The sequence below is a fragment of the Eulemur rufifrons genome, chromosome 11 (assembly GCF_041146395.1).
Source record: "Eulemur rufifrons isolate Redbay chromosome 11, OSU_ERuf_1, whole genome shotgun sequence".
Lineage (NCBI taxonomy): Eukaryota > Metazoa > Chordata > Mammalia > Primates > Lemuridae > Eulemur > Eulemur rufifrons.
Window position 1 is genome coordinate 10162730 of NC_090993.1, and position 25697 is coordinate 10188426.

At 54.4% G+C, this 25697-nt stretch overlaps 1 protein-coding gene across 1 annotated transcript in view; it reads left to right on the forward strand.

Moving 5' to 3' along the window:
- The first annotated feature begins 4156 nt into the window (after positions 1-4156).
- The window catches only part of GPR137B (G protein-coupled receptor 137B), a 42026-nt gene continuing 20485 nt past the window's right edge, over positions 4157-25697 (forward strand). The window contains exons 1-2 of the mRNA XM_069484707.1: positions 4157-4657; positions 23362-23411. Of these exons, the coding sequence (XP_069340808.1) occupies positions 4244-4657; positions 23362-23411 (464 nt within the window). The 5' untranslated portion in view covers positions 4157-4243. The remainder of the gene's footprint in view (positions 4658-23361; positions 23412-25697) is intronic.

Below are 25697 nucleotides of genomic sequence, written 5' to 3' on the forward strand. Positions count from 1 at the left end.
TGTCCCCAGCTGGCCCGCTGCTTGTTCAGTGGGCTCGTGGACACAGAGACCATGCAGGCAGGCAGGGGTTGAACTGACCCACGTTTTTAACAATCTGGACTGCCCCTCCCATCACCAGCCAACTCTGAGTCTCCCCAAAAGTACCAAACTCGTGGGAGGTCCCGAGAGCCACCTGCAAGTAGATTACATGGACCACTCTAATCACGGAGGATATCAGCAATTTGTCTTCACTGGAGCAGACGACGCTTCTGAACTTGGATTGACCTTCCTTGCCCACCACGCCGGCTGCGCTGTCATCCTTGGACTTTCCAAATGCCTTCTTCATCATCCCGGCGTCCCACACAATATTGCCTTTGACTAAGGACCTCACTTTACACTAAAATAAGAAATGAAGTGGCCCAATTTCTGTCCCTCAGTAGCAGCTGGCCTTATAGAATGGTGAGAGCACCAATTGCAGACTTAGCTATGTGACTGCAAGAAGACAGTGCCTGGAAAGTTAATGTCACTGTCCTACAGCATATAGAATCTCTTCTGAACCCAAAGCTGATCCATGGTGCTCTCTGTCCTGCAGTCAGAATACACGACTACGGGAACCAAGAGAACAGCGCCTCTCACTAGTACAGCCAACGATTTACTTGCAATTCTTTTCTTTCTGTTCCTTCCCCTCTGGGCTCTGCTAGTTTGAAGGTTTTAGTACCCAAGGAGGAATTCTTCCACCTGGGGATTCAAGCATAGATTTCATTGAAGTGGAAATTGAAACCCTGGCTATTTCAGACTCCTCATGCCAGTGGGTGAATTGCAAAAACTAGTATAGTGTCGGCTGCGATGACAGAGACAACCAAAGGGAAAAAGGGTTGCTGTTACATGGTGGTCAAAAGGAGGCGAGAAGGTAAAATCCAGTCATGGCCATGCCTCTAGCTACTGGCGTGTCTAATGTCCAACGTTAACAAACTCAGATCCTTCAGAAATGAGGGTGACCCCTGACTAGCTGAGATGCCTGATGTAGAGAAAGCGGGATTTTGTGACACGCATTAATGAGTCATAAACATCAATTATAGCTGTATGACCAGCTGCAAAAACAAGAACTCTAACTTCTCCTTATATTTTCTTCCTTGCAGTAGTTTATGTGTATGTGTTACATGTTAACTAATTGCCCTTTTCTTGCCATTCCTTTTCCTCTATTTTTTTTTTTTTTGAGACAGAGTCTTGCTCTGTTGCCCGGGCTAGAGTGCCATGGCGTCAGCCTAGCTCACAGCAACCTCAGACTTCTGGCCTCAAGCAATCCTCCTGCCTCAGCCTCCCAAGTAGCTGGGACTACAGGCATGTGCCACCATGCCCGGCTAATTTTTCTATATATATTTTTTAGCTGTCCAGATAATTTCTTTCTATTTTTAGTAGAGACAGGGTTTTGCTCTTGCTCAGGCTGGTCTCAAACTCCTGACCTCGAGCGATCCTCCCGCCTCAGCCTCCCAGAGTGCTAGGACCGAGTGTTAGGATTACAGGTGTGAGCCACTGTGCCCAGCCCCTTTTCCTCTATTATCTACAGGACAAACTGTGACGCATAACTCAATCATTTAGTCCATGAGACACAGAACACTGAGATCAGACAGAATGAGAGGATGACTGTCACCCAGAGCTCCTGAGCTTGGAGCTCAATACAGAAAATGACGACCTTTTGAGGGGAGGAGGGAATGTGTTCTGAACGAGCGATATTGCATTTTATTAAATGGAAGCACCTTTACTGTATATTTCCTTTGTTTTCAGAATTGTGCGGATGGGAAGGAGCACGTTTGACACCGGGTGGCCAAAGGGGCGGACTGCTGCAGACATTTGGCATTCTTTCCAGCTGCTTTGAAGGTGCTGTAAGGATCGCCTGCTCTAATTACAGAACCATGACTTTTAGCTGTGCGCAATGCCATGTGGAAATAAAACTACCTTTCCCAATCTTTCTGGTAACTAGCTGACTAAGGTAATTAAGTTCTACCAACGAGCTAAACGTGGATACATCACGTGATACTTCAGGGGCGGTTCCAGAAACCGAAGAGGACAAGCGCCTTTTATTCCTCCGTTGTTCCTCCTAATGCCAGCCTGGGATGCGGACACGATGGTGGGAGAGTCTGCAGCCACCTTCCATCATGAGGTAGTCTTGTGAATAGAGCCCACGCACAGTGGAGGAGAAACATCAGAGCTGGGACCTCTGATAACAAACTATATTCCTTCAATGTAATAAAATGTATATAGATTTTTTTTTTCAAAGTGTCAGAAAAGACACCAGCAACCAAGGCATAGTTTCTACCCGAAGGAAACGTATTAACAAGCGGGGGTGACTAACAAGTGGGCACACAGGTAAAGCACCTAGCCTGACCCTGAGTGTGGTGGCTGGTGTGGTCTGGAAGGGGTGTCTGCAGGGAGTAACACCCTTACAGAGAAAGTGGATTTGGCCAGTTGTTGGAGGAAGCTGTTGGCCTAGGGGAGTTGAGAGGTGTTAAATAACACTGCTTAACACCTCTTAAGAGCTAGGTAAGGGAAGTGAACTCGGGTAGGACTTTGGACTTTACCCTCAGAACAGTGAGTGGCAAGTGAAGGGAAGTAAGCATGGCGGTTACTCGGTCAGATGTATTCTCTAGAAAGATCAGCCCAGCTGCTCTGCGCAGACCTGATTGAGCCAATTGCGTATTTGCTCTTGAATAGCCATGGGGAGAGAGAGAAAGGATTAGAAAAACGAGAACAGGAGGTGGACACCGAAGGCACGCTGGGCCCCGAGGAATCACCTGGAATATATTGGGAGTGTTGTGAACACCAATTCTGAGGATTCAGGCTCCTCCAGATCCTCTTTAGGAAAAAGAACACACAGTTAGGCACAAAGTGGAGTATTAATTTAAGATGAGAAAAGAAATCACAAGAAAGTACTGGAGCCTTGGAAATTCCAGTTTCTTCTCTTTACCCAAACTGCTTGGCCAGCAATGCTTCCAGAAGGCAGCCTGGCTTCCTTTCTCGGCCCGGAACACGTCCCAAGTCCCAGCGCAAGGGCAGCGTGTTGCCCCGGGGCAAAAACCAACCCAACTTTACCGCCTCCGGGAGCGGCAGGGACCTGCTCAGCAACGGCGAAAGAGAAGCGCTCCTGGGCGGGCGGACAGGCCACCGACGGGGCGGGTTGGACCCGACGGGAGGGTGCACGCCGTCCCCGGCCCGCTTCGCTCTCCTCTCGAGCCCGGGGGGCTGCATCCGCGGACCCGCCGCCCGCGCGCGTCCCGGCACCGCTGCGTCGCTGGGCGCACGGCGGGGACCTGGGAGGAAGCCGTGCAGCCTATCCCCGAGACCCAGGCGCGCTCGCGGGGGCCGTCCGTTTGCTTACCGTGAGTATACACACTTGACCTCAAAAACGCAAACCCTGTCTGTGGCGTTTCTGGATTTAGAAATAAACGTCCCTCCAGACGCTGGCCAGTGCGTGGCCACAGAGCCGTCAAGTTTTACTTTTTTGGGGGGGGGAACTTGTAATGTATGTTTTGTTCTTTTTTTTTAAAGAATTAACTTCTGCAAAACAAGTCATCAGCAAAATGGGCGAGGCTGGGAACACGGTTCCCCCGGCGGCGCGGGGACGGGCCGGGCGGTCCCGGGGCGCGCAGTGCGGGGGTCGGTCCCCGGGTGGGGGTTGGGTGGGCGGTCCCCGGGTTGAGGTTGGGTGGGCGGTCCCGGGGCGCGCAGTGCGGGGGTCGGTCCCCGGGTGGGGGTTGGGTGGGCGGTCCCGGGACGCGCAGTGCGGGGGTCGGTCCCCGGGTTGAGGTTGGGTGGGCGGTCCCGGGGCGCGCAGTGCGGGGGTCGGTCCCCGGGTGGGGGTTGGGTGGGCGGTCCCGGGGCGCGCAGTGCGGGGATCGGTCCCCGGGTGGGGGTTGGGTGGGCGGTCCCGGGGCGCGCAGTGCGAGGGTCAGTGCGGAGAACGCGCCGGGCGGGGGCGCGCGCGGCACGGCGCCGGGGTTGGGCGGGGCGCGCGGGGGCGCGCAGGCCGGGGGCGCGGGGCGGGGGCGGGCCGCCGCCGACGGGGCGGGGCGGGACGCGCCGGGCGGGGGGCGCGCGGGGGCGGCGGGCGCGGCGCCGCCAATCGCAGACAAAGGCCGCCCCAGTGAATCATGTGGTGCCGGGGGAGGAAGTGCGGCTTGTTTTCTTCCCTCCAGTCTCCCGGCTGCGGGCGGAGCGCGATGCGCGGAGACCCCCGCGGGGGCGGCGGCGGCGGCCGCGAGCCCCGATGAGGCCGGAGCGACCCCGGCCGCGCGGCAGCGTCCCCGGCCCGATGGCGGCCCCGCCGTGGGTCCCGGTCCGCAATGACTCCGTGCAGCCCACGCTGACCCCGGCCGTGCCCCCCTACGTGAAGCTCGGCCTCACGGTCGTCTACACCGTGTTCTACGCGCTGCTCTTCGCGTTCATCTACGTGCAGCTCTGGCTCGTGCTGCGCTACCGCCACAAGCGCCTCAGCTACCAGAGCGTCTTCCTCTTCCTCTGCCTCTTCTGGGCCTCCCTGCGCACCGTCCTCTTCTCCTTCTACTTCAAAGACTTCGTGGCGGCCAATTCGCTCAGCCCCTTCGTCTTCTGGCTGCTCTACTGCTTCCCGGTGTGCCTGCAGTTCTTCACGCTCACGCTGATGAACTTGTACTTCACGCAGGTGAGTCGCGCACGCGGCCCGCGGGCTCCGGGGGGCGCTCGCCTGGCAGCCGCGGGGGCCGGGCGAGTGGGGGACGAGGCTGGGGCTCTGGGCTCGTCGGGCCGGGTCCTCCCTGCGGGCCTCTCTCTTAGGTGACCCCCTCCCGTTCCCGAAAGAGGCGAGGAGAAGGGAGGCCACCGGTCACTCGCATCGCCCAGTGGGTACCGGGCGCCTCCCTGTGCACGGGCGACGCGGCAGCGTCTGCACACACCAGAGCCGGGACTGCTGTTCTGTGCCCACCGGGGAGGCCCGAACGCGAGAACTTCCCCTCTGTCCCGAGACACCTAACCCCTGGCCTGGTCATCTGCCCAGGTCATCTGCCTGTTGGCCTCCAGGTTTGGGCCAGGCAATGCTCCCCCCCCCCCTTTTTTTTTTTTTTTGAGTGATGGCAGGGTGGGACTGTCCTGACTTGGATGTTTTGAACCTCTGGCTTAGGAGCCCAACCGAACTGCGACTTAACTAACTCATTCCTCCGGATTGCTAAACAGCAGTCTGGGGTGACACCCAGCCCCGAGCTGCGGCAACCGGAGATCGGGCGGTACTGTCTGAGCTCATCTCGCAGGCCCTAGGAAAAAGCCATAAAAGTTGACCGGGCCTTTTTTACAGACACACAAAAATCATTTTACGAGGCATGTTATTAATGAGAGCGTGGGAGAGCGTGTGAAGTGACTTGGCCGCTTCTTTACCGGTCGGTGGTGGTTGGCTTAATGGGAACACGGTAATTGTGAAGCGCTTTGCAAATACTTTGGAAAGCATCGCACAGAGGTTTAGTAACACAGTGTTCTCATCATTGTCATCTCTGATTCCCATTAGCTTTCCGAGCACTAAAATGTCCATTTTCACTGGAACTCTGCCCAAGGGGCAGGTGCCAACCGTGTCACCTGGTGAGGGTAATTTAAGAGCTGTCTCATGAGCAGAGGCGCCACGCAAGCAGGCGTCTTATTTCTTATAACAGTGTCTCTAGTTTTCAAAAGAAACCGTCATTGATTAAAAGAAAGAAAAGAAAAGGTAGAAAAAGAATTGCCCTGGTATATACTGGGAGCGACAGATTGAAAATTTGGAGCAGACACTTTTGGCTAAAAATTAGCCTGTGTGATATTTAGTTGATATTATAATCCTGTAAAAATGGGTCTTACAAGTCAGAACCTTCTCGTTAAGTCCAGTGTATCAGCGTATTTTCCAGTCTGAGAGTAACGCGTATTGTCTGTCCAAATGCGGCTTTTGAACCTGCAAACCAGTTCAGGCAGTCGGCTGCGTTGCAGACAGACACTGGGGCTTTGTCACTGCATCCAAATGGGGTGGTTCCAGGGAGATGCAAAAGTCAGGCCAAGGCGGTGGTACCCCAAGAACTGTGGCATTGGTAATATCGCACATTGAGATCTTCATTCTTGTCCCTTTTTGAGAGAAAAACAGAAAGGAGAATGTAGGGAACTGCCGTGGCGCTCTGGAAATCACATGCACATTCTGAACTTAGAGCCGGATTAGGGGCAGGGCCGCGCATTTTCTGCACCATCTGCTGGTTGGTGAGTAAATGCTGAGCAAGGGAAAAAGTGACCAGGCGGACAGAGCCACTCTGGCCGGGAGGCCCAAAGTCACGGGGGCGCTGTCTCCTCTACAGCTCCCAGGTCAGTGGGCACCACAGCAGAGGGCGTTTCGCCTGTGGGCACACAGTGGCTGGCAGGAGAAGGTGGCATGGAAGGTGCTGGCATCTCAGACCCTGGCAGGACAAAGTCATTCCTGGCTTCCTGACAAAAACTGTGATGCTTCCGGGGAGTTAGAAAGGGGTCTGCCCTTTGACCCCAACCCAGCCCCTGCCTCCAATCTCCTCTCGCTCATTCCCTTACCCAGATTCTCAGCCATTGCAATCGCCTAAAGTGGGGAGCTTTAGAATTGCTGCTGTCTGGGCCCCTGTCTCACACCAAGTAAATTCAATTTAGGGGGAGGGTAGCAATTAAGAAGCACGTACTATCTGCTCGGCACAGTTCTAAGCAATTTGTATCATTTACAACAACCGTGCAAAGAAAGCCCTGCTGTTCCCATTTTGCAGAGAAGGAAACTGAGGCTCAGAGAGGTCATGAAGGACTTGCTCAAGGTCACACTGGCTGTGTATGGTGGAGCCAGGATTCACACCTGCATCCGTGCCTTGTCGGTGTGGGGCTTGTCCTTTATGGTACAGTATTGGAAACCTCTTACGAGGGAATAACTCTCTGCATGTAACACCGTGTGCTCCAGGAGCTTGCAATTGAGTTGGGGAGATACAAAGTATGCCACATAGTTAAGTCACGATTCAAGGGATTGAAGCATTAGGGGACTCTAGTGGGACCTATGTCCTCAGAGAGGACGTGGGTCCCGGGGCTGGGCGGGAAGGAGGAGAGGGCAGTGGGAAGACAGCAGCAGGACACGGGTTTGAAATTGGGAATGAACTGGAAGGGGGGGGGGTCCAGGAGGTGAAGGAAGCTTTTTTTCTGTCCTTGTCGAGTCCTTCATGCCAGGTGCTGTGCCTTGACTTACCTACTCAGCCTCCCTGAGGACCCATAAGGAGGGTACTGTTACTCTCCCCACTGAGGCTCCAAGAGACAAGGACACTTGTCCACAGTGCCCCGTGGCCCCTCCCTCTGTGAGGTGGCCGTGGGTCGGTCCTGTCCCCCTCGGTCCCATTGCCCCCGGCTGACACCTCCCTCCAGCGCTGCGCAGCAGGAAGCAGCCCCGCCCCCCCACGCACACATCTTAGGTGACCTGAGCGTGAGGCAGCCTCAGTCTGATTTACTTTCTTTCCAAATCACTATTTTTTAAGTTCTGCTAGGCAGCGTCTCTCTTTCCACTCCCAGTGACCTCTCGGACGGACCTTACAGCTTTCTAGTCATACTCAGTTACTGAATCTCTCTGTCCAGTTTAAAGCTCCTCTCCTGACCCTGTCCTGGGCAAGCCAGGCTTCTCGTCCCAGGGCTTGGCGTCAAGGGTGTGTCCTGCCCTGTGCTCTTGGCCTCTGCCCCTCCGTCTTCCTGGCTGGCCAGGGGAGTGACACATTGTCCCATGGCTCCCAGCGTGTCAGCCTCTGGTCTCTCCCCTGCTCTGCCCCTGCGGGTGACTCTGCCATGTGGCTGTGTTCACGTGGTGGGCTCCACCTTCCTCCTGACCCCCTCTGCTGTCTCCCTTCTGTCGCAGTCCCTTCTGCTGGGGCAGCCACGCGGCTTTAGGCCCCCTTTCTGACTCTGTTCCTTTTCTCTTGAAGCCCAGCGCCACGGAGGCCCCCCCCCACTCCCACGTGGCCACACCAGTGAGAGGCTGGGTGCCCACCCAGTGTCTTCTGGGCCCGCCACCCTGGCCCCTTGCACTCCCTGCCTGCCAAGGGGCCCTCCCCTGCAGAGACCCCAGGTGGAAGCAGACACCACCCTCCAGGGCGCAGGTCGGCACCCACCAGGACTCCGTCTCCAAACCTGCTTTGCTCCGGTGGCTGTTACCCGCTGGGCCTGCACGTCCCCAGCCCGGCAAGCATCTGCCCCGCGCCTTTCTTCTTAACCCCCCCGTGAGTGGTTCCCCTTCGGCTTTGTCCTCAGTGACCTGGACGGAGGTGCTCTCCTGCCGGCCGCTGACTCTTGCAGTCTGCCTCCACTCTCCTCCCCCTGGTATCGCCCGGGAAGGTGGGGAGGCAGCTAGGGGACAAGTTCTGCTAACCCCGAGTGCCCTCTGTGTCGGTGTCTACCTGTTTGGCCCCAGATCTTTGGGGCTTTTTCAGAACACTGGAGTGTCGTGCACCCGGTGTTGGCAGCTGTGGTTCCTTGTGCCGACTCTGGGTACAGCTGAGCTCCCACTCGGCTCCCTGCTGCACCCAGAAGTGGTAGGACCCAGGCCTTTGACCCGAGGGCCTGCTCTAAGCACCATGTCAAATTGCCTTTTTCATGGGGCGGAGGGCGGGGGAGGGGTGCAGGACCCTGAAACCCAAGGCCTGCGGGGGTGTCTGCTCATGAGGTGCTATGGTGCCCGCCAACTCCAGGTTTTAGGGTGCAGGCTCAGAAGTAAAGGCAGCAGCTCCTGGGTGGAGCGGGTCTGTGCACAGGGTGGTGTGGCAGGGGCTCGGCGACACCTGGGCAGCCACGTGTTCCAGGCCTTCCCCCTCCCGATGATCAGCCTGGAACTCAGACTCGATGATCAGCCTGGAACTCAGACTCGAGGTCCCGCATTTGTTTGAATGCAACGGGCTGGTCCAGCCTTGTCCCGTGCCCTGTGACAAACCCCTGCCATGTCAGCCGGGTGGTTCTCGGAAGGAAATGGAGAAGTCAGTCCTCCCGGTGGGGAACAGACGCTGCCCTGGGAACTGAGGGCAGATGGGGACCTGGCATTTGTCAGGCCTGGTTTGTTCTGGAACCCGGCTAGGGACTTCCGCGTCCCCGCGCTCAGCTGCAGCAGGGACGGTTTGTCAGTCACGTGCTGCTATGGGGTGGTGCCAGCTCATGGCTGGGGCTTGAGGGTCACCCAGGGGCCTGGAGGCTCATCGTGGGCACCGGGCCAGCAAAGGCTTCTGGACTGGCGGTGGGAGGAGGGGGCGCAGAGCTGCTTCAGATCCTGCCTTTGCCCCTGGTGTGGGTCCCGTGGCCGGTTACTGACCTCTCTGTGCAGAAACCATATGCTCCTCCTGCGGGTTGGCATGGGGTGAAGGAGACGCAGTCTACATGGAATCCCTTTGTTCTTCTTCTGTCCTAGTTAAATTAGGGCTCTCACTCTGCATCTCCCAGCAGCCCTGAACGCAGGGTCTTGCTTAGACACCTGGCCACTGTCCTGAAGGTCAGGCCCCGGGGCTGGCCCTGGCCTTTACCAACGCACGGTGCCATCAAAGCTTTTGCTACCAAGTTAGAACGTTTGTGTTTGTAAAGTGGCAGTGACTCTTGGCATAGGGGGAGAGTACGGCCAGTCAACCGTGCCTAACTGCAGCGCCTGAAACGACCGCAGAAGGCACTGGAAGGTCCAGCAGCCCAGCCCCTCATTTTGCACGTGAGGGGGCCAACGTCTAGAGAAGTCAGGGGACTTGTCCCTGGTCACCCAGCTCGGCATGCGGAGGCAGCACAAGGCCCCAGGTTTCTGACCGACCGATCCTGTGCCTGCCAGGAGATGCCGAAGCTCTAATCCAAACCATCCCCCCAAACCCCCCACCCAAGAAGAAGGGAGGTGGGTGATTCTAGGAATAAGCAGTTTTTTGCTGTGGCTCTCGGCAGTCAGTTCAGTCAAGAAGTGTTTATCACATGCCTGTCGCGTGCCAGGCTGGGATCTAGGAGTTGTGCAGAGGGAAGTGTCTAGGCCTCCTGGTGGTGGTGAAGACATGAGATGCTTAGGAAACAGGGCGGTCCAGGGGCGGGGATCCTGCTGAGCCTGGCCTCTGTCCCCACACCCGTGGTCTTGGCCTGTGGCACCGGCTCCCTGTGGTCACTCGTGGACTCACGGCCACCAGGGCAGGGTGTGCACCCACCAGGGCAGGTTGTGCACCTGTGTGTGGGGGCGGGTGGAGAGGTTTCCTCATTGGCATTCGGTCCGCTGTCCCCCCCCCCCCCCCCCCCGCCGCCCAGCACCTCCCAGGAAGTTGCTCTCTGATTTCACAGCTCCGTTTCCTGAGCTCTTTATATTGTCCCTGCCGCCCTGCTTCAGTGTCTCAGGCCACCTGAGGGGACCCGGTCTCTGTTAGCGCCCTCAGCACTCTGGGAACAGACTCAGCAGGTCTGAAATCCAGCCCCACAGCAGAGGCTGGGCTGAGGCTGCCACCACCGCCCCTGTCCCCATGAGGAGCCCCCTGCTGTTGGCACCGTGCGCTGCAGCGCTCGCGGGCTTTGCTGTGTCGTTTTGCTCCTCTGCCTTTCCAGGGTCGGACAGGCAGGGACTGGTAGGGACAGGGCACCGTCCTAAGGCCGGTGCAGGTTCCCAGGTGAGTTCCAGAGCCCACCCATGGCTGTGTCTGACGGCAGCCGTCCCCCACCCGAGGGCTGCCGCCGTGTCCACCCTCTGAGCCCCCAGGGCAGGGCTGCCCAGGGAAGAACAGCAACAGGACAGAAGGTTCCTCAGCGGAATCGCACCGCGAGCTCCCTTTGCTGCAAGCAGCAAAATCATGTGAGTCCAAGAGCTGCTCTGGTCAGGCCGTTCCTGCGGCCGTGCCTTCCCCGCGAGAGGACGACAGCCGCTTCCTGGTTCGCAGCCTGCCCCTGTCCTGACATGCCGGCGGCCGGTTCTCCCGGGACAGAAATAGCTTCAGCAAACGGTTCAGACAGTACCTGGGACCACAGGCATTCCCTGCGGTCTGCAAAGGCTCTTAAATATTCACTTTTTATTTATCCTGTGGTTGAAGCGTAGAGTCTGTTAACGTGTGAGGACAGAAGAGGCCCAAATAATGTTGCTTTACAAGTGGGTTGATGTCCTCAAGCTCGCCCGACAAAAGGCTGCAGGAGAGGAAGTCACGGTGGGCCCCGGTCAAGATTTTAGGCCTGAGAACCGCAAGTGGTCTGTTGCGTCTCCCGTTTTCTTTTTAAACAGCTCACAGCCTCACTGAGACAGCCTGTGGGATAGACTCAGCCTGTGGGCTGGTTTGCCAACCGCTGGGTTAGGACACACCCAGTGATTGTCCCCGAGACCCTCCCTCCACTACCGCTTTCGTTTCTGTTAGTTTTGCTGGGGCAGGTCCTTCAGGGAAGTCAGGAATAGGCTTTGACTTCTCTCACGATTCAGGGAGTGTCGCCCATTCAGTGAATAAACCAACAGTGACCACCTGGGCACAGAGTCTGGGATCAGAGGTACCAAGTTGGGACGTCGGCCCCAAAGGGCCATGGTCTATTGGGAAGGACAGACATAAGCAGAAACGAGAGTGCCGTGGGCCACCTGCACGCACGGCACACAGGAGGGACCCACTACCTGGCTGCCTGGCCTGGGGACATGATCTTGATGTCATGTGATTTTGTCATCTGCTCTCTCCCCTCCCCACCCCCCCAATTTTTAAATGTCACATACACCTGCTGGGTCACACAGTCTGCAAAACACAGGGTGAAAACCCACACACACGGTGGAATCAGCTTCCTGGGCTGTACCCTACTTCACGTGCTGCTCTCCCTGGCGTCCTGGACCTCATAGCTGTCAGAGGTCACATTGTCCCATGAGGGTGTTGTGACGGTCTGTTGCGGTGCCTGACCAGCGGCAGGTAAGGAGAGAAGTGGGCAGGGTGTGACAACTCTGGCTCACCGTGGGCCAGGCCCCCTCAGGACCACACTCGTTTGCTGGGAAGACAGCACACATCTGTCCCCGCCAGAGGTCCTTGTCCTCCCAGCCTCCACAAAGCAACACAAGGACTCATTTCATGCATTCAACAATTGTTTGTTTTTTTTTTTAATTTAGGGAAAAAAAAAAAATCTTCCATTGAGGTGAAATTGACATGACATAAAATTTTTTTTTTTTTTTGAGACAGAGTCTCACTCTGTTGCCCAGGCTAGAGTGAGTGCCGTGGCGTCAGCCTAGCTCACAGCAACCTCAAACTCCTGAGCTCGAGCGATCCTCCTGTCTCAGCCTCCCGAGTAGCTGGGACTATAGGCATGCACCACCATGCCCGGCTAATTTTTTCTATATATATTTTTAGCTGTCCATATAATTTCTTTCTATTTTTAGTAGAGACGGGGTCTCGCTCTTGCTCAGGCTGGTCTCGAACTCCTGAGCTCAAACGATCCGCCCACCTCGGCCTCCCAGAGTGCTAGGATTACAGGCGTGAGCCACCGCGCCCGGCCAACATGACATAAAATTAAAACCATTTAATATATGCAATTTAGTGTCATCGAGTACATTTATAATATTATGCAACTATCATCTCTATCTAGTCCCAGAACATTTTCATCACCCCAGGAAGAAATTATACCCATTAAACAGTCACTGGCCATCCCTGTCACCTCAGCCCCTGGCGGCCACCCGTCTGTTTTCCGTCTCTGTGGATTTCTGCATTGCAGATATTTCATACCAGAGGAGTCGCGCGATATGTATCCTTTCAGTCTGGCTGCTTTCACTTAGCATGATGTTTTGAGGTTCATCCACATTGTTGCATGTATCAGAATATCGTTCCATCCGGTGGCTGAAGAATATTGCAAAATGATAAACGTTTTGTTCATCCGTCGATGGGCGTTTAGGTGGTTCCGTCGCACACTTTTGACTGCCTGTTGCACTCCAGACACTCTGTAGAATCTGGTTAAGGTCAAATATTGTTCTTCCCTTCGTGGAACTTGGCACAAAGCAGGGAAAACAGACTTTACGTAAATAATTTCCCCAGTGTGGGATTGATAGGCCGATGTTACTTAGTGACAGTCCTTCCGGTGGTGACACGAAGTGTGAGGTGTTTGCAAAGGAAAGTGGGGAGCTAACTCCATTCCTTCATCTCTGTGATTCTCCCTCTAGCATATGTGCTTTGAAAAGAACTAGTGGCTTTTGCTCCTATTTAAGTGTAAGTCAAATCCATTTGCAGTAAACCTTGTTATGATCAAAATAAATCTCACTGCCATGAAATAAAACTGTTTCCCAAAGCCAGGCGTTCGCTATGAAGAGCTGCCAGCACTATGGTGGAGGGAATAGCTCTTGGTAGAAGCTGCTGCCTGTGGTTGGATTTCCACCCGTGTTTGCCCGGTCCTGCTGCGAGAGCCCATTTCTTGCGACGCGTCGGGGGTGAAGGTTTAGATGTGGGTTGACACAAGGGTGTCTTCAGACCGCAGCTGGATTCTGGGTTGTTTCCCTGGCTGATCTTGGGTTGTGTGTGGGAAGCCAGCGTCACAGCCCTGCTCCAGGGTAGGCTGGAGCGTGTGGCCTGCCCGGGTTTGTCCTCGGCAGATCCTGGGTCCAGCCCGACATCGGCGTGGAAGGTGGTGCTGGTCAGCTCCCCTTCTCACCCCTGGGGGCCATCCACGACGGCACACAGAATCCCTCCTCCCCGGGCAGACAGCCTGGCCCAGATCTGACAGCGTCTGTTGTCTCCCCAAGTCCTCTCTGCTTGGGGTCAGCCAAATCTCAGTTCCTCTCGTTACTACCGATGGATCGTAGGTTTGTCCCTCACCATCCTGGTCGCTGTCCTTGAAGTCCCAACCCAGTGTCCCACGGTGAGCTGGGGACAGCACCAAAGGTCTCACTCCCAGGGAGGTGCTTCCTTCTGTCATGCCACGTGGCTTCCCCTCGAGGAGGTCCCGGTGGCCGTTCTGCCCGTGGCAGGACACGGGGAGCGTCGTCTAATACCAAGCGTGCCCACAAGGGCAGGAGTCCCCAGGAGAGTCTAAAGCCTCAGATCCTCGTCCCTTCTGAAGCGGAACGTTAGTTCGTGAGTGAAAAAAAACTGGGCCATTGTACCTGCTAACTTGTCGTGTAGTTTTTGCATAGTTTGCCAGCAGGGATTGTGGTGCCGTGGCGAGACGTGGCACACGGCTGCCACACCGCACGGGACCCTCCTTCACGCCGCCTTTGGGCCCGGCTGGCTAGTTATTCCCACGGTGAGAATTGCGTCCTCCGTGCTTCTCATGTGTCATTTTATTTAAGTACGTTTGGGACGATCACGGGCAGGTCCCTGGCTGGTAAGCTGTGAACTGCAGTTTGTGGCAGAGAACTTAACAAACACCGTCATGATCACAGGGCCCCCTGCGGCCACCAGCCCGGGTCGTCCACAAGGCTGCAGAGGGAGAATCCTGCGGGTGGGATGACCCGTCCCCACCTCTGTACCCGTCAGCGGGGACCTGCTTGCCCGACAGCCTCCGCCCAGGCCGGGGGCAGGAGGGCAGGACAGTGTACTTCTGTGACTGAAGCTGGCCCTCTCGCGCTGTGGCCACCTGGGGGGCTTTGCAGGGCAGAGCACGCAGGCTGCCCTCTGGGACGGCACCTCATGTCGTGGAACTTTCTAAGGAAAAGGCACCTTGATGAGTGACTGTACTAACTTTGTATCTCACGGACAGACCCTGAGGCCAAGAAAGGTAAACAGAGTTAATCAGGGGCCGGCAAAGCAGCTTCGTGGTGGTCAGACCAGCCTTGCCCCTGAATCCAGGCAACTCAGGTGACAAGAGACAGCACAGAGAAACAGGGCCACAGAGGGCCAGCATTCAACATGTTCTCAGGTTGACCCTTGGCAGCTTTCGGATAGGAGGCCTGTTCTTTGGGCCACATGCTTGCCAAGTTCAAAGGTGGGAAGTGACACAGTAAAGACCTGACCCTGGAACCCAGTCACCTCCCTGGGGGCCCCTCACCCTGGCCAGCCCAGGACGCAGCCTGGGCGTACCTTGGCTTCAGGCTGCCCCCAGCCGGAATTACACGGCTTGGTCAGTGTGCGCGTTTTTCTCCGTCCACCACCGTGGCTGCAGGACTGGGAGTGGGGCCGCCGTAGTCACCCTGGTCCTGAGTCCCTGGACCTGCGGAAGAAAAGAAAAACTCCTCACCGCAAACACAGGGGCCCTGCCCTTGCCCTTGCTGTCTTGGACAGTCGACCTCAAGTGCAGAGCTCCCTACGGCCACCTGGTATGTTTCAGGGGACCCTGCAGGAAGGGAGTCTGGATTGCAGGACTGTGACTGTCCTGTCACCCTGCTCTGGGGCACGTAGAAACGCAGACTGGAACAGCTGACTAATGGCTATTGCCCGGGGTTGGCATCATTTCCCCAATATATCAGGAAGTAGCAACGCAGAGAGACCACGGGAGCGAATACCGAATGTGTCAGTGGCTCCTAACCTTTCTGAGTGTGACAGTTCCCTCTATGGTCCAGAAAGCACCTGCGATCACAGTTCAGTAGCTGTGCGTTTAGAATCGTGGTCCGGAAACACACGTAAGGACGTGTAACAGCAGCAGCCGCGGGGCAGCGCACGCCTACGTAGTGCTTACTGGGTGGCAGGCATTTGTCTGAGTGCCCTATGTGTATGCATTCGCCTGATCCTCACAGAAACCCGTAAGGTGGCTACTGTTACTAGTCTCATTTAACACACGAGGTATTTGAGGCACAGAGAGGTCAAGTGACTTTTCCAAGGTCACACAGCTCATAACTGGTAGAGCCAGGATTCAAGCCCAGGTCAGCCAGCTCCAGAGTTCACAGTCTTAACCGTCTTTAGGTTTCCCTCTGCTGGAGACGGACGCACAGCCGTGTCCTGTTCATGCAGTGGCAGACACAGTCGTCCCTCTGTATCCGTGGGGGATTGGTTCCAGGACCCCGAGCTGCCCCTGTCCCTGCATACTCAGGTTTCACATGCTGCAAATACTGTGTTTTCCATCGCATTCGGTTGAAAAAAAAATCCGAGTACAAGTGGACTGGGCAGTCCAAGCCCGTGCTGCTCAAGGCCAGCTGTCCGGTGCGTTAGTGAAAATGCGTGAACTAGAGCCGTGTGTTTCAACATAGACACGTTCCAGACGTAATCATGGGGGAACAGAAAGCGGCAGAAGGCTGTGGAAGGTATTGCTACTTTCATATGAAGTACAAAGGCGTGCAAGACGGAGCTCTGTGAATACATACATACGTATGTAGCAAAAGTATAATCTTGCCTGGGTGTGAAAACACCAAATTCAGGGTAGAGCTTACTATCCTGGGGGAGAATGGAACCAGGGAGGGGTGGGCTGGGGGCTTCAGCTGTGTCATTTTGATTTGTTAAAAGCAAAACCCAGCTGGAGCAAACGTGGCGACGTGTTAAGGCTGGAACTGAGTGGCGGGTCCCCGCACAGGCACCCAGGGTCAGGACGCAAAGCTGCTTAAGGGTGGGAGGGTTGTGGCGTGTCCAGAGAGGGGTGTCACGGAAGTGGAGACTCTAAGACATGGGCTGTGTTTTGGGGGGATTTGCAAAGCAGGATGGTGCATAGAAAACTTCCGAATCAACTGCAAGTTAGAGGACGGCAGAGGGTACCTCTTTGGAGTTTCGCTGACGGCGCGAGGGACCCCGTCATACCCACAGAGAGTAAGTAGCAGGGGACATTTCTGCCACAAACACCAACGTGACACTAGTAAAAATGATCGAGAGCAAATGCAAGCTTGGGTTAGCGGTTGAAAAAAATAGGCAGACGGGTTCAAAGCGGGGAACAAACCGGTGACGCGTGAACAGCTGATTTATTAGGGGAGCGGGCAGGGTTCAGCCGCCGCCTCGGAAGCTTCTCCGCTGCTGTCGACACAAGCACGTCACACGCCGAGCTCAGGGCCCTCCCGTGTCGTCTGAAAGCCTGGGGTTACTGAGGGGGCCGTGGCCCCTTGTGGGAGAGAAACCCATGTGGGCTCTCGCATGTTCCTGCCCGGCCTCCAGCGGCCAGAGGGCGGCATCTTGCAGCTGCGGCTCAGTCCTGCAGCCGTCACCAGGGGGGGCCGGGGTCACTCACAGCGTCACCCACTGACCTGTCCTAGGTAGGACTTGCAAAAGCAGAAGTTGATGCGAAAACCAAAAGGAATTTGCCTTTGGGGGGAAAATGCTTTATTTTCGTGAGATGACGGCTGCTGCTGTTTCCTCTTTCTCCTCCGAGCCTGGTCCTGCCTCCCCTGCCCTCCCAGCCCTTTTACCACCGTGGCGGAAGCCCTGAAAAACCCTGGTGTTTTCGGAGACCGCGTAGACGCCCAAGGGAGGGGCGGGGGAGGAGGAGGGACCCTCGTGCACTCACCGTTCGGCTCCTGATCAGGTTCCCCCAAGAAGCAGCCGGGGCTCCCCCGCCTGACATCCCTTCTCCCACTGTTGTCCCCCCACGCTCCCTCTGGCCCCCTTCCTGCTGCCTCAGTTTCCCCGCCCTCCGCTGTGCCCCTGCCCTCCTGCCTCTCCGCGCTCTGCCCACAAGCGTGCTCGCGTCTCCTGGTCTCAAAGCAAAGTCCTTGCAGCCTCGAGTAAGCTCTGTCTTGCGTTTCCCAAACGCGCGTCTGTGAAGGGCAGTTCATGCTCTAGAATTGACTCACCGCTGCCACTTCCTCCTGCCAGCGTCTGCCCACTTCCCCCTCCAGGGTCCTCCTTCTCCACCTCGATCCTGCCTGCTCGCCAGCACTGGGCACCGCCCCGGCCTCTGTCCTGTGCTCGCTTTGAGGCCCTGAGTACTGAAGGGGCCACTCCTTGACCTCCTCCTTACTCTTTTTCGGTTTTATAACAGCTTTTTAAAAAATCTTTTTCGAGACAGGGTCTCACTCTGTTGCCAGGGCCAGAGAGCAGTGGTTCCATCACAGCTCACAGCAGCCTCCAACTCTTGGGCTCAGGCGATCCTCCTGCCTCAGCCTTCTGAGAAGCTGGGACTGCAAGTGTGCAGCGCCACGCCTGGCTAATGTTTTAAATTTTTTGGTAGAAATGGGGTCTTGCTATGCTGCCCAGGTTGGTCTCAAACTCCTGACCTCAAGCAGGCCTCTCACCTTGGCCTCCCAGAGTGCTAGGACTATAGGCGTGAGTCACTGCGCCCGGCCTATGACCGCTTTATTAAGATTCACGTTCCATATGATTCCCCCATTCAAAAGTGTACTGTGTTCAGACTTGTGTAGCCATCACCACAGTCCCTTTTGGAACTTTTTTGTCACCCCAAAAAGAAACCCTGTGCCCATTAGTGGTCAGTCCCCGTTTCTCCCCAGCTGTCCCCCAGACCCAGGCACCCACTGAGCCGCGTTATGTCTGTGAGTTGCCTTTAAACACACACTTGCCTTCTCACCTTCTCTGTCCCCCCACAGCCCAGGCCCTTGGCTTCTGGCCCGCACCCCGGGCCCCTGTCTTGTGACACAGCCCCGGTCTCTGTCCTGAAAGCCTCTGTGGTGCCCTGTCCAGGGAAGGGACGCCTTGACTGGCTTCAGACTGTCGCCTCCCAGCCCGGTCCACAGCCCAGCCCAGCTCCCTGGGCCACCTTCCCTGCTCACCTCCTCACCCCTCCTCAAGGTCCTCACGCTTCTTCACACCTCCCCACACTTCCTCACACTTCTCACAATTTTCACACCTCCCACACCCTCCTCACACCTCCCCACACTTCCTCACACTTCTCACAATTTTCACACCTCCCACACCCTTCTCACACCTCCCACACCTCCCCACACTTCCTCACACTTCTCACAATTTTCACACCTCCCATACCCTTCTCACACCTCCCCACACTTCCTCACACTTCTCACAATTTTCACACCTCCCACACCCTTCTCACACCTCCCACACCTCCCACACCTCCCCACACTTCCTCACACTTTTCACACCTCGTCACACCTCCCCACACTTCATCACACCTGGTCACACTTCCCACACCCTCCCCACACTTTCACACCTCCTCACAGTTTACACACCTCATCACACCTGGTCACACTTCCCACATTTCCTCACACTTTCACACCTCCTCACACTTTTCACACCTCCTCACACCTTCCACACCTCTTCACAGTTCCCACACCTCATCATACCTGGTCACACTTCCCACACTTCCTCAACACTTTTCACACCTTCCACACCTCTTCACACCCTGTCACACCTCCTCACACTTCTCCACATTTCTTCACACTTGCCATACCTTCTCATACCTCCTCACACCTCCCCCCACCTCTTCACACCTCTTCACAATTCCCACACCTCAACACACCTCCCCACACCTCGTCACACCTGGTCACACCTTCCCACACTTCCTCACACTTTTCACACCTTACACCTCCTTACACCTCCTCACACTTCCCACACTTCCTCACACTTCTCACTCCTCACACCACTGTGGCCTGCTTGCTGACACGCGTGGCTGTGTGTGTCCCCAGGAGGGGACCCGCTCTTATTTCTTACAGTCTTGAGCCCAGCAGTTGGCCTGGCGTCTGGTGCAGACTCGGTGCCCACTGTCGGTTGATCTGGCTTGAACACCACTGGTCTGAAAGTTGGGACGATTTGAACCTTTATCTGGCCTCATTTATCCCTTAGCCCCTGACACGTTCGCCGTCTTCCTCCTTGACGTTTTTGTCCTCTGCTTTTGCGCCGAGCAGAGAGTGGCCACACTGTCGGCCTGCCCTGCAGAACATGACAGCGACATTAATCTTTTTCTGCCTCCTCTTGGGAGCCTCTGCCTCCTCCCGTCCAGCAGCTGCTGAGGTCGCCGGGTGCCGGGACAGGATGGCAGAGACCTGCAGCCGGGTGGGGAGCCCGGTGGCCTGAGGAGTGGCCGGGAGGTTTGGCTCAAGCTCCGGACACTAATCGGTCTTTTCCCGAAGCCTCTTGGAACACAGACAGGAGGGGCTAGCAGAGTGGGGGTCTAGTTTTTTAAAACTTGGTTCAGACATTTATGCCCTTTAATTAATGAAGGCAAAAGTTGTGCTGAAATTATGTCTATATATGTGCTGATGTTGTCTGTTTAATAAATTATACATGGAGATAATACCAGCACATATGTACCGTTTCAGTTTTAAATGCCAGGAATTCAAATGCAACTTTAAGGAACTTAAGTTTAAAGATTAACTTGGAGGATTAGGAAGCATTTCTGAGCACAGCTTGAAGAGGCCCAGTTGGATTCAAGATGCAATTGCCACAAATGATAAAGAGTGGACAGAGCTTTTAAAAACCATGGTCAAGGCCGGGTGCGGTGGCTCACGCCTGTAATTCTAGCACTCTGGGAGGCTGAGGTGGGCGGATCATTTGAGCTCAGGAGTTCGAGACCAGCCTGAGCAAGAGGGAGACCCCATCTCTACTAAAAATAGAAAGAAATTAGCTGGCCAACTAAAAATATATATATAGAAAAAATTAGCTGGGCATGGTGGTGCATGCCTGTAGTCCCAGCTACTTGGGAGGCTGAGGCAGGAGGATGGCTTGAGCCCAGGAGTTTGAGGTTGCTGTGAGCTAGGCTGACGCCACGGCACTCTAGCTCAGGCAACAGAGTGAGACTCTGTCTCAAAAAACAAACAAACAAACAAACAAAAAAATTAAAAACCACAGTCAAGGCTTTGATTTTGATGTTGTTGTTAGCACCTTGGTGTTGAGCTTGGGAGGATCAAAATGACCTATTTAATCTCAGGTTGTGCCTTTCCCTGCTGGTGATTTTTTTTTTCCTCCAAGCAGGGATGTGGCCTTTATGATGAAATGAGTCCGGATCTGTGAGTGGCCCCCTCTGTGACTGCATAAGTCGTTCTTCCCTTGCGGGGCTGAAGACCCCCATGGGCCTGTCATACTCAGTCCATTGCTTGATGTGCGTTCATGTTCATGGGGTAGAGGCTAAACATCATCTTCAAGTTCATGCTGCTTCTCATTTGTTGTTGTTACTGCTGTTACTAAGGCTGCGGTGAACATTCCGTCCGTACTTAGTTCCCCAGGGCAGTGTTTCCCGAACTCTGTTCCCTGGAACACTCGTTAGGAAGACTATAAGTGGTCAAGTACATTTGGAAAACTGCTGTATCCCATATGTTTCTCCTGAAGATCGACAACATGTCAGCCATTTAAAGGCTCTGAGAATTCCTGCAAGGGAAGAAAAATGCAGCTTTCCCAGCAGTTTCTAAATTTGATCACACGGCATTTATTTCCGGTGACGTTTATTACTAATTTCCAGTTCTGCTAGAACACCTTGAGAAGCCGTGCCTCAGATAAGAGTAGTCCAAGCAAGTTGGGCTGAGTTACTTACCCCCAAGTAAGCCCCGAGACGGGTGGCAAAATAAGAAAGCAAAAGTCACATCTTCCCTCGACAAGGCCAGATAATGTCTTAATACTGTGGTTTCCTCTCGCTTTGACGTCTGAAGAAGCAGCTCTGTGTTGGCAGCACGTGTTGGAAGTTGGAGGTGGGGGGGTGTGTGGACTCCATGTTTCTCTGACCCGTGTTCTGACCCCCACACGCCTGCTCTGACTCATATGCTGTCCGGTTATCGTGAACACCTGCTTTAGCACGTTTTAGATGAATGATTGCAAAACTGTTCAAGAATGTTAGGTCAGGCAATGTTGTTCTCTTTAGATCAGTATTTCTCAGGCGCTGGTCCTTGGGCTGGCGGCGTTGGAATCACCCCGGGGGGACTTACTAAATGCAGGGGGGTCTTTTATGATGCAGATTCCTGGGCCCGGCCCTGGACCCGCTGGATTGGAATCTCTGGGGGGGGGGTGCGGGAGAGCTGGGATTTGTGTTTTTCACAAGTTCCCCGAGTGATTCTTCTGCACATACAAGTCCAAGAATGACCACTGTAGGGCCTCAGAAAAATGCCTTCTAGAAGGTTCCCGAGGGGAAATGGCTCCTCCCATTGCCTGGGTATTCTGGGAACTGGCCTGCGGCGTCACGCGTGGGTCCCCGCCTTGTGAAACCTGCTGACGGCTTTCCTGGGGTTACTTTCAAATCTCCCTCCCGTCCAGCAAATGGATGTCCTCCTGCTTTCTCGTCAGACGAGGGAGCAACTGTATCTAACCCTTCGAGTGTCCCCGTGGGGCTCAGAGCTGCCTGTCCCCTCCCCCACCAGAACCAAAGCTCACGCTCCTCTTGGCACTCGGCGATAGGTTTCTGTCCCTTGGGCAGATCCCAAGAGCAGTGCCGTGTGCAGAGAGAGCTGAGAGGAGGGGACAAGCCAGCGTGACGGGGACGCTGACGAGGGCGAGGGGTCCAGGAGGGATGTGTGTTGGAGGGGCTGGGCCTCAGGGGGCCACAGGAGGAAAGGCCTGGAGGTCGAGGGCGTGCAGGCGCTCCACGGGGAACTGGTTGCTTGGGAAGTAAGGAATGTGGGTCTTACTTTTCTCCCCCCAGCTTTGTTGAGGTATAGTTGACAAGTAAAAATTATATGTATTCACATTGTGCAGTGTGCTGCCTTGACATACGTACACACAGTGGAACGATTCCCACAGCGAGGCTAATGAACATACCCGCCACGCACATCACCCCCACCTTGTTTCTTTTTTTAATTTTTTTATTTTATTTATTTATTTATTTTTTTGAGACAGAGTCTCACCCTGTTGCCCGGGCTAGAGTGCCGTGGCATCAGCCTAGCTCACAGCAACCTCAAACTCCTGGGCTCAAGCGATCCTCCTGCCTCAGCTTCCTGAGTAGCTGGGACTATAGACATGTGCCACCATGCCCGGCTAATTATAGAATATTTTGTAGAGATGGGATCTTGCTGTATTGCCCAGGCTGGTCTCAAACTCCTGGCCTCGAGCAATCCTCCCTCCTTGACCTCCCAGAGCACTGGGATTACAGGCGTGAGCCACCGCACCTGGCCAACACCTGCTTTCTGTCTCCTCTTTGCCTTCTCAGGGGCCAGGCTCCGCGCTCGCCGTGCGTGGGAATTTCAGCAGTTGTGTGGGCTTCTAAAGAGCTTGAGAAATTCCAGTCTGCAATGATTCTCTTATAGAAAACAGCCCAGTTGGATACTTCCATGGTCCAAAGACGTTTTATAATTTTAAACATACTGCAAAATTTGAAGCCTGCGGACACTTATATTCAACAGTGTTAATTTGGTGCTAGCAAAAATTCTAATAAAAGAGGGTGGACTGTTTGTCTTAAATAAAAATCTTAAGAGAAATACTTGGCAGGAGTAGACGAGTAACACCTTTATTTTTGTTTTTTAACCATTTTAACTATTTTTAAATATCTTCCTTTTAAAATTGTGTGCACGGCATAAAAAAGCATTTGGCATAACAAACATTGTCACAAAACCTAGACCTCGCTCTCGGACGACGAGCCCCAGCACCTGGGTATAAAGGGAAGGAGGAACCCCGAGGGGTGGCATCCGTTGGTCGGGGTCAGCGTGCCACACCCCCAACCTGCCATGTTCTTCTGTCTTTGCAGGTGATTTTCAAAGCCAAGTCAAAGTATTCTCCAGAATTGCTCAAGTACCGGTAAGTACCCGGGGCTTCCTCTCCGTGATCGCAGGTCAAAGCGCGCAGACGTGAAACCTGTCGCCGCACCTGGGCTTTGCACACGCTGCTCCTCTGCGAGCCACTAGGTGTGGCGCTGCTTGCTCACTGCCCACAGGCGTCACATCTGTCGCCCGTGGGACTCGGCTCCCTGGCTCCTGCAGCCTGCTTACCCTGTTGAGAATCAAGAGGCTGGTGCCTCTCTTAACCCCAGAGGAAATAGTCAGGAATAGAGTAGATGTGTGCTGTGTTGCTTCTAGACCTTTCCAAGGCACCTGAGAAGCGAAGGGCCTCAGCAGAAGGAAACGGGGCCCTGAAGATGCCTGGGGCTCCTCCCTCCCCATCCCCCGCTCTGGCTGCACGTGCAGCTCTGGGAGTACCTGGCTCCCCTCCTCGTGACCTGAGCCCCCTTGTCGCTGCCTGCTGAACTTCAGAACTTCTAGAAGTTTGTAGAACTTCAGCACCCACTGTACAGTGGCCATGACTTGCTACACAGCCGCTTGCCGGGTATCCATCTGGAGTTCTGACCATTCGGTACTCGGGCACCACAAGGAAGACGCGTCGTTGAGATATATACACTCTGTTTGTAAAGATGTCTCAACACCGAAGCTTCCAGAATCGGGCAAAGCAGTGTGTGCAACATGCCGACAGCAGGGACCATCTCTGCCGGGGCCACTGTGGGCTGGGGGACTCGTGGACATTGCGTGGAAGAAGAGGGCCTCATGCCAGGTGGGGTGTACAGGAGAGGCTTGTAATCTGGAAGGGAACCTCTCAAGTTCTGTGCCAAATTTGTGTGAAGAGGTGCATTTGCGTGCTTTTTCTATGGAGGGGGTTCATAGTTTTCCCCAGATTTTCAACGAGGTCTGTGACTTCCCAAAAGCCTAGAACCAGTGGCTTCACCAATGGTCAGATTTGCCTAGAGCGGGGAAGGGGAAAGGCCTCCAGAAGGGGTGAGGTGGCGCAGCGTGAGTCTGGGTGCTCTCGTGTGCCTGCCCAGGAGAACACCACGGCCGCGGGCAGATGTTTCTGGAAAGGCACCTCTGGCCAGTTACCTTTTTAAGTTAAAATGAAAAAAATTTGTTACTTTAAAATATATAATACGTACACGTGAAAATTTATAAAGACTTTTTCGTTAAAATTCTGAAAGTGCAATATTTTAATCGCCAGTTTATAGCCAAGGAAACAAGTTCAGAAAGCTTCTCTGAACTTCAGAAAGTTAAGCAATGGTGCTCAGGCCAGGATACAAGTCCTGAGATTCGTCGTCCTGTGCTTTGGTTTATTTTTCACCCAATCTTGCTACCTCCCTTCCCTGCTTTTTGGGTAGTTCAGTTCTTGTTTCCACCGGACTATGGGATGGAACTTCGGCGTCCACTATGAAATGATGCTGATCCTAAGGAAGGCAATTTAAAGTACAGGTTGAGTATGTCTAATCCTAAATCAGAGAAGTGTTTCAGATTTCAGATTTTTTTTCTGATTTTTGGAATATTAACATAACACAATGAGATGTTTTGGGGGATGGGACCCAAGGTTAAATACAAAATTTATGTAGGTTTCATGTATATCTTATACACGTGGCTTGAAGGTGATTTTATATGATACTTGAAATAATTTTGTGCATGAAACAAAAGTTTTGACTGTGGCCCATCACCTACATTTCAGGTGTGGACTCTTCTAGTTGTGACATCATGTTGGTGCTCAAAAAGTTGCAGATTTTAGAGCATTTCAGATTTGGGATGTTCAACCTGTAGTAAATCCAAGTAGACAATTCCCTGTCTTCTCGGGTAGCAAACCTTTCTTCTGCATCCATAATCTTTGCCTCCCATCCCCTCAGCCAGAACACAGGTCAAAGTATGAGTGAAGATGGGGGTGATAGGAGAACACACCGATGGGATCGTGGAACTGATGTCATCTTGAAAATGGTTGAGGGCTGGGGTCATTGGGTGTCTTCTAGAAGGTGGAATGTGAAAGCACTGGTCAGAAAGAAAATGGTTTACAAAGTTTTGAGCCCCTGGGGTCTGCAGGTGGGAAGACGTATGCGTGGAGACAGTCCCTGCTCGCTCTTCGAAGCAGAGCACACCCCGGAGACACGCGGGGCTGATAGGGCTGTTTTTATTGGGAGGGGATTTGCAGAGACGAAGGCAGACGATGGGGAGAACTGCAGTTAGATCCAGATGTTAAAAGTGAAATGGTTCTCGCAGTTCTGGAGGCTGGGAAGAAAAAAAAAAAAAGTGAGATGTTTGGACCAGAGAGGGTAGAAAGTTCTTGAAG